We start from the raw sequence: 14,125 nt of genomic DNA, 5'->3' as shown, positions 1-14,125 counted from the left end.
GCACTTGTTCTAACCAGATACTTTTCAAATATTCAAAATTATTAAATTTTTTTTCATACGCAGAGAAACTACTTTTTTTTTATATTTTTTCATAAATACAATCGGCCACTGGTGAAAGTTATTCGCGAAATTAGTTATAGTGTCAAGGCGAACGTCGACACGATAACAAAGATCGTGACGGAAACACGAAGTTATAATAATCGATGTGACTGGTTGTCGCTACGCATAATACACCCGATGAATACACATTTTCCATCGTGGCGCGATAATGCGAACGGTTGACGCACGTTCACGCCATATCCGTTTATCACGCGTATCGCTTAATCAATCACACTTTGCACTTTCATTGTTCGAATCGGACAGAATCAATTTCGCTCTTATTACTCGCGGCCACCTCAATCGGATTTAACACATCGTGCCCTTCGTCAAATCGCCTGTGTATTAGCGACGTGATCATTAGCTATTAAATTGTGTCGATAACATTTAATAGTCACGATTGACATAAACACACCGTTTCGAATCACATATGTTTGTTTGTGACAGCAAAAGGAACAACTATGTCGTGTACATAATTAGAAAATCGGCCGAATGAAATAATTATTGTTCGATAGAACTGGAAACTCTTGAAACTGTTCAAAATGTATTGCATATTACCACTGGGAAATTGAACTTTGTTCCATTTAATCTGACGAATGTGTAACATATTTTTTGAGGAAACTTTTAATTACTACATTTTTGTTATATACCTAGTTGTTTTTCTATGTAACAATCATTATACAGTAATATCTCGATGAGTGCAACGAACTCGGGTCCGCTTCGGAGTATTCGTGGCAAGGCTGAAAAGTTTTCAGCCCCACATAACTTTGTTTTTTGCATGAAGCCAAGCCTCTGATTTGTTTATGTTTTCTTTGTTTTGATTGGTTGCAGATGGGGAGCCCCGAAGTGGTGGCATTCATCGAGAAATCACTGAACTTATAATTTTAAATTAGTTACGATAACATGTTCATCGTAATTGATTAATTCGACTTAGATTCTATTTTCTCTTGTTCTGTGGAATACAGTTTAGTAATATTTGAAGTGATTTTTGTCGTGCATGTTATTCTCAAAATCTCCCATTTAGGGTTCATTAATCATTTATAAAATCGGTAATCAATTTCAAATAGAGTAAGAGTATCTTTCGTAATAGAATGGTCATAGTCTACTTTAGGTACATAAAATTTTCAAAATATTCCAATTCTGTTAAAGGGTAAAAATGAAACTTGCAGTACGATATCCTTCAACAAGGATACCTTTCTCTGACATGAAAAAGTACTAGACGCATCCGTGCTATCCACGGGCGCCTGTAAACTTCCTTCATCATTGTTCTCATGTAACTTTCCACATACTTTCCTTTCTTGTCTGTCTGGCTTGGTTTTATGTTATCCATCACCTGTTCACTGCTTCCGCACATTAACATATAATTTTTGGACCAAGGACTGGCGAAATATTCCACGTAAAAAAAGATGTTAATCCCGTGGTCTGAGTGAAATAACGTATAATGTTGCTAAAGAGGCACCGATGTTATAAGAGAGAAGGCTTGGATAATTAATATTTGATAACTGTCCATGTCAATCAACTTGTATACACATGCTTATTTTTCAAGAATAACATGTCTTATATGGATTTAGGACTGCAAAGAATACTATATCATGATATACGTTTCAGAATAAATGAAATAACACGTTGACTGCCCATATGTACCGTTTTTGGTACATGCTAAACACCATCTCCACGTTCAATAATATTTACATCCTTAATAGATAATTTACAGCAAACTAATCTGATTCATCACCTCTGTTATCATATTTGCAGTACTTAGTATACCATTGGTCTTCAAAACACCTGCACAACTAGACCAATAGACACATGAACCACTAGACCCTCAGACAATGGAACTCCTAGACCGATATTATGAAATACATACCTATCTTCCAATAATGTGGGGCAATTTAGATTATGCACATTCGGCAATATACCGTCACCAGTACGTTGTTGGATGACTAGCTATCAGTTAGTCATGAATCATAGGGCGCTATCTAAATATCTTCCACTTCCAGATCAGTCACCATCGCGTCACTTTCCATTTGTACAAAGTTTAGTTAAAGGCTTAAAGTTATTTTTTCCTCGTCAAACACTATATTATACAAGGTGTTACAAAAATATTGTAAGACCCGGAAATGGGAGACTCGTGAGGTTATTTGAAACAAGTTTTCCCTTAGAAAAAATATTATCCGACGCTTTGTTAACGAGATATTAAAGAAAAACTCCGACCAATCAGAGCGCGAGTCTGCCAGCTGAGTATAGTACAATCGCAGCGCGTAGCCAACGTTACCGCGGGAACTCGGCAGACTCGCGCTCTGATTGGTCGGGGTTTTTCGTTAATATCTCGTTATCAAAGCCTCGGATAACATTTTTGCCAAGGAAAAACTTGTTTCAAATCACCTCACGAGTCTCCCATTTCCGGGTCCTCCAACATTTTTGCTACACCCTATATACATAAGGTCTCCAAAGAACAAGGCAGGGTAGATCTAACTCGTAGAAAAGACTCGTAACTTCGTCTATAACAAACTCATTCCTCTACTATAGTGTATTTGTTAGTCGCGCCCAAACACAAGTTTCTCCTGATGTAACCCGTATATATCCTCTAACATATCGATGTATTATCGGCTCTCCGGGTTTCCAACAGTGTGTTAATAGGTATCACTGTATGTGCGACGAAATTATCAGAGAAACTGGTTGGTGCGAACCGTCGAGTCCCAAAGATGAAAATCGTTCTCTTGGTTTTATTCCATTATCGGGATCGTTAGGACACGTTTCATGTGTTTGGCCATCGGTCATTTCAGGATGCCCCGATCAAACAGGATACAGCTCATTCCATTTGATCCCCGAATAACGGCCCGTCGGGAGCGTGGCCCCGTGTCTCTTTGAACGATATAAATGGGGGAGTGAGGCCACCCCCCTTTTGCGGTCTTTGTGCGATGCAAGCGAAGGGCAGAAAGTCGGGCGATCCCGTTCAGGGTCAACGAATACCAATGCCCGAATGTGGGCGCCAGTTTTTGCGGATACCCTGCTGCACTTTCGGAGATCCGGGGCATTTCCTGATAGAACGAGCAACGCGGACACGGGCTCCTTTTTTCATTTTTTTTCTTTTTTTGCTTTCTCGTCGAACGAATTTTAAGAACCGTGGCGAACACGCGATATTTAAACGGTTGTTTGTAACTAGACTGCGGATGTTTATGCGATTATAAGCTTTCTTTTGTGGATTACACTCTTTATTCATTTTTATTGGGACATTTGTCGGATATGGGATGGATGTAACGAGGCATTAGGAAATTTCTGAAGGTTTGAAATACATATTGTTTTGGGGGACGTTGAAGATTTATTGGCCACAGTTAAGGTAATGCAAAGTAATAAAAGTGGTCCAAAATGGAAAATTTATTAACCATTTTAGTGGATTGAATTTAGAATAATCGAGTATGCTATAAATGTATACAATCCGCAATCTAGTTGTAACTATCGCACCATCTTGGTATAAGTAGCTGGCGTATAAACAGTTGGAAGAAGTTTGTGTTAGGTTTTTTATATTTCTAAGCAACTCGATGACGTAGAAAAATTTTGTACGGCTGTAACGGACGTTGTGGAGATAAAGATGGTTTTCATTGTTTTGGATAAGATTCCGGGGTTTAGTATATATTTATATGACACCAGTTGCTAGGAAGAATTTAATGATTCAGACTTTCCAACTGAGTATCGATGATTTTGTTATATAAATTTGTTTTTGTTATATCAATGTATATCAACATATTTAAAAGAAACTTGCAGAACCTAATCGTATCAAAATTCCATAAAAGGACCAAATTATTAAGTAGCATTTATCCATAAATATAATTAATAAAATTGAATGTCTAATTTTCAAGCACTTAAAATGTTCAAAGAATATTCCTGAACTATTAGGTAAGAGTGGTAACATAAAGGAAGAAAAATTGAAATTATTGGAAACTCCTTAAAACAATAATTCCGTTGTTGAGCTGATGCAGTAATTATTTTGAACAGTGTATTAGAAGAGGAACGAATTTATTGAAATTCAATTCGAGAATTGAAATTTCATTCAAGAATGGAATTTAAAAAATTATTTATAACAAGTAAATAATAAGGAATGGTCCATTCAAATTTTGAATTTAAAATTGTAGTTCATCTTGAATTGACCGCAGGAATCATTGTTCTAACGTTGAGACTACAGGTGTTGAAAATGATAAACGATGAGCATTACATTAATCCTCTCTTTATTCAGTTTCATATACTTATCTCCCTTGGTACCAGCGGTGCGATAACTCAGTAGTAGGCTTAGTACAGGCTCCATTTACCGGAGTCACGTTACACGGGACATTACTTTTAATTACATCGACGCAGGTATGCATATCCGTTACTCATATTCATATCATATGTATAATATAGATTTGTATATAACATGTGTATGCGCGTGATTATTGTACAGTGTGCGATGCGTCTCGTAACCCTTAAGCCCAGCACGCACTTGGAGACACTGTACCCTGACGATGAAAAAATGTTCAGTGAGAATTTTGAATACAGTTTAGAAAACATTTTTCTCTATTATCAAGTATTCAAATGTAATAATCGTCCTTAATTGAGGAGACCACAGGCTGAAAAGAATTGATTTTTCATGGAATTAGAGAATACAGAATTCAAAATCTCAGAATGTCAGAATAATGTAATTTTGTTATAGAATTTAAGATGTTGCAAATTCTGAATGTCAAGATTTAAAGAATGCAATGGAAAACGATTCCTTTTATCTTTTAAAGGGCAGGACTTTTATAAATTCCATTTTTTTGTTCGAAACTGAATTTAAACAAAATATGATCGAGACGAGTGTATGTCTTTTTTCATTGAAGTATTTCAATCAAAATATTTCCTCCAAGTATTGGTACTTCCTTATGAAAAAAAACATACGATTTATTGAAATAGATGTAATTAAAAACATATACAATAAAAGTCATACTATGACGGTTTTTTGAACACATTATCCGAGAAAGATGAGTTGAGTCTTCATTTGCTTTCGAATATACCTACATTCTGTCAATTTTTAAATTTTTTATTTATTTATCTAATCTATCCTGCATTTATCTGTAACCTAAAATTTACTCCCGTGTAAATTACGAGATATATTTTTTCATTGAGTAAAACGCGTCAGATGGAGTTCATCCGTTTCTAATTATTTCCGAAGAAATGGGTGTCCGGTTATGTTTACATTCTATCTTATTTATTTTTTGAAATTTTGTGGTTTCTGAAATTTTTAATCTGTCCTAATGCATGCTACAAGATCAGTGTACCCAAAGTGCGTACTAGATTTTTAAACACATCTGACTCGAGGGAAAGGTGATCGTATTCACAGTGTAGGAGAAACAACCTCCTCTCTTCCGTATCCCGTCACGTAGATAACGTATGTATTGCAAAATATATATTAAGGCCAGACCATTCACACGAGAGGACAGCTCGATCGTCCCGCTTAAAGGCTAAAGTACACACTCTTAGATCATTAATCGTTCTAATTCGCATCTCCGTACCATTTCTCCGCTTACAAAACAACGATACACGTGGAGATCTATAAGTTTTGCTTGTTTCTTTTTATTTCAACGGATCTACGCCACTAACCTCGCGTCATTTAAACGATACCAAGCAGATTAAAGCCGTTTCGAGTTATTTGGGATTATCGACAAACGAGAATCGTTTTAATTTTAGGGATTCTTTTTTTTTGATAAATTATCCTTCCGATATGTGAATGGAAACTACTGGATATGTTTTCGAGATATGACCTGTCTGATATTTTTCGTTCTAATATATGTTTTTTTTTGTCATATATTTCAGAGGGTATTGTTTTCATTCGACGAACTTACTCTATTAAATTCGGTACATTTTTAGAGACACGTGGTTTTTCCAATTTCGCCAGGCCGTCTGATTGTTTGACGTTGTTTGATGATGGGGGACTACGGTATGAATTTTTTAATGGTCGAACTAAGGGGTTTCGCGAACGGAAGTATTTACATTCTCGCGGAATCATCGCGTTAACAGGTAAATAATTTAGTAGAATATTTTACAATACACTCCTGCCCCGATTCGTTCGAAAAAAGCACAAATATACATTCCTCCAGTTACGCGTTTGATGTTAACGATAACATGTTATATTGTAAAAGAAAATACGATCATTGATGACATATATGATAATTGTGATCGATATAGTAATGTGATGACTGCAAACCGTTTTAAAAATTATATCATTTGATGGTCGATTAGCAAAATGTTTATAGTCGTTTGACCAGTTTACCGTGAGAAATTCCAATCGTTTCTTCATTATCTCTATTGTTCTATGGAAAGAAACGGACAGAATGTTCATCAGTAATCTGAAAGAAATACAATCGTCGCATTTGTGTCATCGAAAACGTGGAAGGCTGACTTTACTATTATTTGATTCTCTCTTCGTATTATTTATAACTTATACACTAGTACATATGTATATATGTATATATTTATATATATATATATATAACCGTTGTAAACACCTACAGTCAACAATCCGATAATTTCAATAATATCATTTCTTCCTATTCCGTATTTTACACAATCTACACATAAATGGATCCTCATATTCACTGATATTACATACCGCATTATTTCCCCTTCTAGTTTCCATCGATGCACACATCGACCACTCACAGACGAGACACTCGCAGTTGCGCTTAGAATTTCGTACAATTATTGTTATTTAGTTTGTTTGGGGTGGAAATCCTTTTTCTTTATGTCGATATTTTTCAATGATTAGAATTCACAAAACAGTAAATTGGAGAATTTTTTACATTTTTGAGATCTCACTTTCTCAATTTCCCACTTCCCAAACTTCCAATTTCCTAAATTATTAATTTACTTAAGTTTCCAAATGTTCCAATTTTCTGAATTCCTACATTGTCGGATTTTCAATTTATCAATTTTTCTAATGCGTCAAATTTTTAATTTCTCAAAATTTCTGATTCCTTGGATTTTTAATTCTTTAAAATTCCTAATTCTTCATATTTCCATTTCTCAAAAATTCTGGTTCCTTAGATTTTGAATTTCACACATTTCCATTTTTCTATAATTTCTAATTCGTTGAGTTTCTAATATTTTAAATTACGATTTTTCCCAATTGTCAAATATATAATGTATAGTTTTTGTTAAGTATTCAAATTACCTCGTATCTACGGGCAGGATTCCGACCCGAACAAGTTAAATTGAAGTTTCATCAAGCTGGAGTTAATTACACCTCGGCCTATAATCAAACAGAACTTTTCTATGATCTAGTCGCTTTATCCATACAAAATATTTGAGTACACCGCGAGTTATTATCTCGCTGTTCTGATGTAACTAGCATCGAACGTTATTGTAAATATTACATTTTGTTAATCCGAATATTCATAGCCGTATTGACAGGACTAATGCATGCAACAGCATGGCAACCATACGTGATCGAACGCCACGAAACGTTCGAAATCAGTCGACACCATTGGAAGCGGACGAACCGAAGAACAGAGAAAAAACGTAGATATCTAACAAATAAACGATATCCTCTCCGAATTTACACATATTTGGCACGTTCTTTCGAATTGGTGAAACAAGCAATTCCTTTCACTTTCTTTCTATCGAACTCTTAAGATAGGTAAACGTTTCATATAAAAAATTTGCAATTTCTTCTATATTCGAATTAACTATCTTTAAACCGCATGTAAACATTCGAAATTTAACCAAATAGGAACATATCACTAAATCATTCCAGATCATTATACTAATTGAAATTTAATTGTACGTTGAATTAATTATACTGAAAGTAAATTGTACGTTAATTCAGTTAAAATTTTAACACAATTCTCAATAGAGACAAGTTAGCCGATTCAATTCTCAATAAAAAACAAGCCACAATGAAAAATATTCTGCTACATCAATCTACCAAAATATACAAAAATCATATTAACAATAACCTAAACCGACGTCTCTACTTTCAAATTCAAAAATGATAAAGGGTAGTTTATTCATACAAAAAAACACGATTGCTCGCACCTGTACGCAACAAATCGTACGTATATGTATGTATTTCATAAGATTACACGATCCTCATCACACGCATACTAGCACACAATCGCAATCACCCGTGGCTCCTCGAGATCACTGCTCGATATTAATGTTGTCTCTTATTCTTGTGTTTTCATTTCTTGCAAAAGCAAAGGAATACGTTTCTTACAATAGCTCCGTGTTTCACTTCCTCCTTTGTCTTCACGGATTTATTATTATTTTTTTTTTTTTTACACTACTTACGGTGGAAGCTCATCATACGAACAAACACGACCACTCTCGCTGTGCATGCATACCGATTACGGTAGTATCGAAAGCACGGGTACAACTTTGCCTTTTCGCTCACACGACGACTTTAATTAACGACTTTGTGCCTGCTTGCTTGTTTGCCTCGCCGCGACTCGGTTAAATTTTCGATTCTCGGGGCGGGTGAGAGGCGAAACGGTGCGTTCGAACGACGAACGAATAATTATAGTTTCTTCTCAGGGACTGCGTTTATCGTTATCGTTACAACCGACTCGATTGCAATTACCATAATACCCTCGCGCTAGCTAGAATTCGGGATTAGCTTCTCTTTGTTCCCGTTTGGATGATTGATTTCGTCTGAGTGCTTTTTCGAACATGTTGAATGCCTTGACGGTCACCGGTGACCGTCACTTCAATTTTCAGTGCCACTGTGTTGGTCACCGATGTAATTGGCACCTTAGTTTTTAATGACTAGACTGCGGATTTTAATGTAAAATAACATTTTTTAAAGTAATTTATAAAGACAGGAACATATGTAGAAATTTATTTTTCCTCCGTATGTACCTTATTCGGTTCGTACTAAAATAGAAAAATTATTGGATCCGATAAACGTTTTGTTTTTTATTGTATTTCACAGAGTCCTATGGGCTATAAATGTATAAAATCTGCAGTCTACTAATTACACTATGTCGATCGCTGGTGACCGAGACTTTCACCTTCATATAGATAGAAGAGCTTCTGAGGCCCTTTTATTAATTTCTAATGAACAATATAATAATATGTAAATATAATAAATAATTAGAAATTGAATGTTCCCATTTTACTAAATAAAGAAACTGTATTAAAAGAAGTAAAACATTTTAGAATTATCAATTTCAGCTATTCTGTATTGATAGCCTCTGAGGCTCTTATCCGACGCTCACAAAAATGTGGGTCAAAATAGACCCAGATGTATATATTTTTGAAACGATAGTTTAATCAGATACACGAGTTGGTTCAATCAAATGTATACATGGTAATTTTCTATTATACACATGTCTTGTAACGATAACTACAAAACTCAGTCCAGCATTTCTATTTTCTTTCTATTACTAATGCAATAATCAGTGCATACACGTTTTTTAAAAAAAATATAAATAATTGTATTGCTACCTGTAATTGATCAGGGATATGTATGGGTTTCCGCGAATCGTAAACAGTAGCCAATTTATTACTTTTCCATTTGAGCGATATGAGACACGAAATAAAATTGGCTTTTCCCTCGATGATATCTACGTTGAAATATTCATTAACGCAAATTGATGACTTAATACTTTTAAATAAAATACAGAATGGTATTTGTATGAAGAATATCTTACAAAATAAACCATGAAATGGTAATTACATGAGATGTGCTTTACAAAATAAAGGGCATATATACGATCTATTTCCTACCGAACGTTCCATTGCACTACATTATTTCCATCGTTTACAGTTTACACGAAATGGTACGTAATTAACTTTCACTGCCAACTACATATTTATCCCATCTATTTGATATTCTCGTCAACGTTCGTAATAAAGCGTCGGGTCGGCGAACAAAGCGAGGAAAACGAACAGGGACCGGAGAACCGGCTGGTAGGCGAGTCGAGAATGGATTAAAACAAAAGAAAAAAAAACGAAGAAAGAAGGAAAAACCGAGAGAACCGAGATTTAATAATTCTATCATTGCAACAGATCAGACAATCGACGGACCGTGTTGAAGTGAGACAGAGATTGAGGGATCGCGAACGAACATGCAGTGCTAACGAGATATCTCGTTAAGTCTGGACGGACAATTCGCGTTGCGGGGGCTGTTCGACATGACGAGGAACTCGCGACGATCTTCGTTCCTACTGTTACGCCTCCCACCGATATTCGTTAGAATATTAATTCCACGTTCACGCCGTGACGAATCCCGTAATACCGGTTCGTGGATGTGCTATCCCACCGGTTAATAAATATACCGTCGTCGTCGACCGCTTGAATCTGAATAAACAAGGAATCTGTTCCACCGTATCCCAGGACCGATTTACCTAGTTCAATGGTTGAACACGCCGGGATGAGCCGGGAGAACCCGGGAGGAACGCTTACACGTACTTGTGGTCGCTTTTGTTGCGCCCGAGTCGGGTTTAATTTGGGGAGGATGTAGCTTCGAAAGACTTCCGTGGGGGGGAAAAGGGGAACGTCTGGTGAGGTCTGTAAGTAGCCCAAAATAGCTTCGAGTTCCGGAAATGAGGAGTTCCTGGGATGATTTCAATGAATCTTTAATTTATTGCATTTCTCAAGTTCTGGGTTAGATGCATAAAAATACGTAGTATATTTATTAATCAATAAAATGTCGTTGCAATAAATGGAGTTTTACTGTGTACGTAAAAATGGAAGTGTGTGACGTTGAGATATTTTAAGATACGAAACTGAAAGTTATCTTATTCTTTCCGAATGTCCTGAGAGATACAGATTGTTCAGAAATTCGTGACGCATTGCATAGTTGACATTACTTATAGTAATTATTAAGAGGAATAGAAAAGTGAAAGAATGAATGGACTGTTTTTCGATTTATATTATGTTTTTCATGTTATTATTAATTCTGTACTGAGAACACAATAATATAAAAAGTTAGTGTACTAATATTTTTTCCTTCGTTTTAATGAGTGCTATACGTGTATAAAGCCTTGTACCAAAACTCCGTGAATACCCTGTGGATGCGAAAGGACTTTGAGATTTTTCTTCTTATTGTTACTCATTCTTTTGTCAAAGAATGGAGCATGTGGTGCTACTTTACAGTGTGGAGTTGCACATAGGTCAAGTAGATTACCGTGTAACAGGTGGATGGTAAAATTCCTTTAACGAGACACGTCTTAATTGGGGGAAATAAAAATTCTTACTCTGGCAACGAGGCGAATTTAAATTCATTACTATCAAGCCGTCACGGGTACAGGAAATGTGGAGGACATGTCGTTTAGAAACTCGTTGAATTCAACAGCATGAAAACATGGTTAGTAGGTTCATAAGTCTGTTGACTTTTTACTATGATTAACGTATAAGATAGTCAGTTATCGTTTATACATAGAATGGGCATTTCCTTTACGATTTCTTTCTAAATATACAAAACAGCTGGATTAAAAATGAATTTTTTTTCATACTCGAGGGAATTTGCATAAGAGTGTTTTATATTTAATAGCTGCAAATAGTTAATATTATACAGTTAAATAATTTTAAATAATCAATGTTAAATAATTAAATAATTTTGACTGATTAATGTTCAGTCATTCAGACAATTTTGGATAACCAACTGACTAGTAAATAGTTTCAATTTAACTGCGATATAATGTTTGTACATGACACATATGTATTATTTATGATGATATATTCCACTGTCGAATGAACTATTTGATTGAAAAAAAATGATTGAGTAAAGAAATTTTTGTAAATTTTTCATTAAGATTTGATACAATCCTACAAATTTTCCAAATCGATAGTAAAAGACTATCTTTTATGTGTCAGATAAATTATTTTATTTCCCTTGAAATTGCTACCATAATTTTCAAAAAATAAATTTATACCAAAGAATATGTTAGTAGAAATTAGTTGGGACCAATATTAGTTTATTTACTTTTTCTTGTCCGAAGGATATGCTAAAACTGTAACTGTACAGTATAGCTTGGTCCAAAGGGTCGATTTATTAAAGTTTAAGCTCAAAAACGGTTTATCAATCAGATTATCATAGACAGTAAAGCTTCGTATAAAAATTCATATAATCGTACTAATCTGTAAGTTCTAACAGTGGTGTAAAGTGAACGTTACTTTCATTATAACATGGCACATAAATATTCGTAACCGAAACGCATCGTCAAGACTATCATACTTTCTCAGTACATATTCTTTTAATAAATTTCTTAACGAAAGTATATTTTTTCAAAGCAAGATTATAAAACCGAGAAAGAAAAATCATTCCAAAGAAGTAACAAAACTCCCCCCAAAAAAATTACAAATAACCATACCCAACACAAACCCCGACAATATCTCTTCAAAATAAATTCAAGAAGTATTCTCTTCAACTCCGTTAAAACAATATTAATATTTATAAATCATTACTTACCGACGAAAAATTCTTCGAACAGAAGCAACAGAATCAAACCACTTTCAACATTGCTTTCACAGATGCGGTAGAGTATCATCGATGGAATGACGTGATTAGAATACAAACGTCAGTTTAAAACGAACATTTTCAAATGGATTGGCTCACATCCTGCCGATGGATTAACGCACAGCGAAGGGAAAAAAACGGTCATCGAGACGGTGGAACTAATCGCGGTGACTGTCGTCGTTGAACTGAACGCGTCGCTTCTTACCCTTCGGTACACAGTAATGCCTCCATGACAGCAACAAACTCAGGTACGCTTCGGAGCATTCATGACAAGGCAGAAAGGTTTTCAGCCCTTAGTAAATTTGTTTTTTTTTTTGCCCGAAGCCAAGCCTCTGGTTAGCTTTTGTTTACTCTGTTTTGACTGGTTCCAGTAGGGCAATCTCCCAGTGGTTGGGATAAAGTCGTTGTTCCTGTCGCATTCATCGAGGAATTACTGTATTATACCTGAACATTATTTACGTGAAAGCGAATAGGTGGCAAGACGCTATCAGAAGAATACAAACGGCGGGTGGTAGAATTTCGTTGGAGGACGCGGTTACGTCGTCGCCGTCGAAGTACGGCTCCAAGGTCGAACCTGTTTCCCGTAGAGACCCCTGGTACACGTGGTTCAGTCTGTGATCTCGATCACCGATCGACTCGCTCCCACCATCCTCCCCTCGTCGATCGCCAACCTTTTTCGAGTGCTTCGGTAGGTCCATGTCTAAACACACAAATACAAGGAAATACGAAATTAATAGAAACATACAGGTATTTGTTAGTGAAAAATAAAATTATTTGACCATTTGGAGGGTAGGGAAAAAACACGGAATGCCCGTTTTGAGTGATTCTATGGTGTGTAATGTATTTTGGTGGTGGAAATTGGGACTGTAGAATAATACAGTTTGTTTCACGGTTTTAAAGACGTAGATAACGTAATATGTAATGGAATATTGATAAGTAAGTGACGGTTCCGATAGCAGTTGACCGATACTAACTGTTCATTAAACTGATCAATTATCTATGTAATTGATACACTCAATTTCCTGGTTAAACTATTCGCAGCCGAAGTGTCTTTACTAACTGGTTATCTAACTATTGGATATCTGATCACTTTGGGTTCTCCAAGTGATGGTTACACAAGTTACTCCTGAATTTAAACTATATAATTTCTTGCTTAATATATGTTTAAATCCTCACTTCCCTTCCATTGGTTCTCTAACGTTTTTGCCGAAAAATAAGGACAAATTACGTATTCACATTTGGTAGTAAACATGTTATCGTAAATGCATTCAGTATTATTATACATGTTATATTCGAAAAATAGATGGCGTCCCAAGACAGTAATATAAAAGTTTATTCACGGCTTCTGTTCTCTAAAATAATCATTCATTTTAAAAAAAGTTTATTTTGTATATAATATTCTTGTGTACAATGAGACTTCTTATTTTCCTTTCACGAATACAATGGACGTAGTTCTCTTGTGCTAGTTATTCAATGTTAGTTTGTCATTATGTAACCATTTTTTACAAATAAATTGTATACAGAAATGAATATTTTATGTACATTATAGATATAATT

General features: G+C 35.3%; 1 protein-coding gene across 1 annotated transcript in view; it reads right to left on the bottom strand.

Moving 5' to 3' along the window:
* Positions 1-13,023: 13,023 nt before the first annotated feature.
* LOC107188070 (lachesin-like) overlaps positions 13,024-14,125 on the bottom strand; it is a 133,475-nt gene continuing 132,373 nt past the window's right edge. The window contains exon 8 of the mRNA XM_015576314.1: positions 13,024-13,268. Within this exon, the coding sequence (XP_015431800.1) occupies positions 13,024-13,268 (245 nt within the window). The remainder of the gene's footprint in view (positions 13,269-14,125) is intronic.

This window comes from Dufourea novaeangliae, unplaced genomic scaffold (genome assembly GCF_001272555.1).
Source record: "Dufourea novaeangliae isolate 0120121106 unplaced genomic scaffold, ASM127255v1 scaffold115, whole genome shotgun sequence".
Lineage (NCBI taxonomy): Eukaryota > Metazoa > Arthropoda > Insecta > Hymenoptera > Halictidae > Dufourea > Dufourea novaeangliae.
Note: the sequence above shows the minus strand (reverse complement) of the source record. Positions and strands in the feature narration are given on the sequence as shown.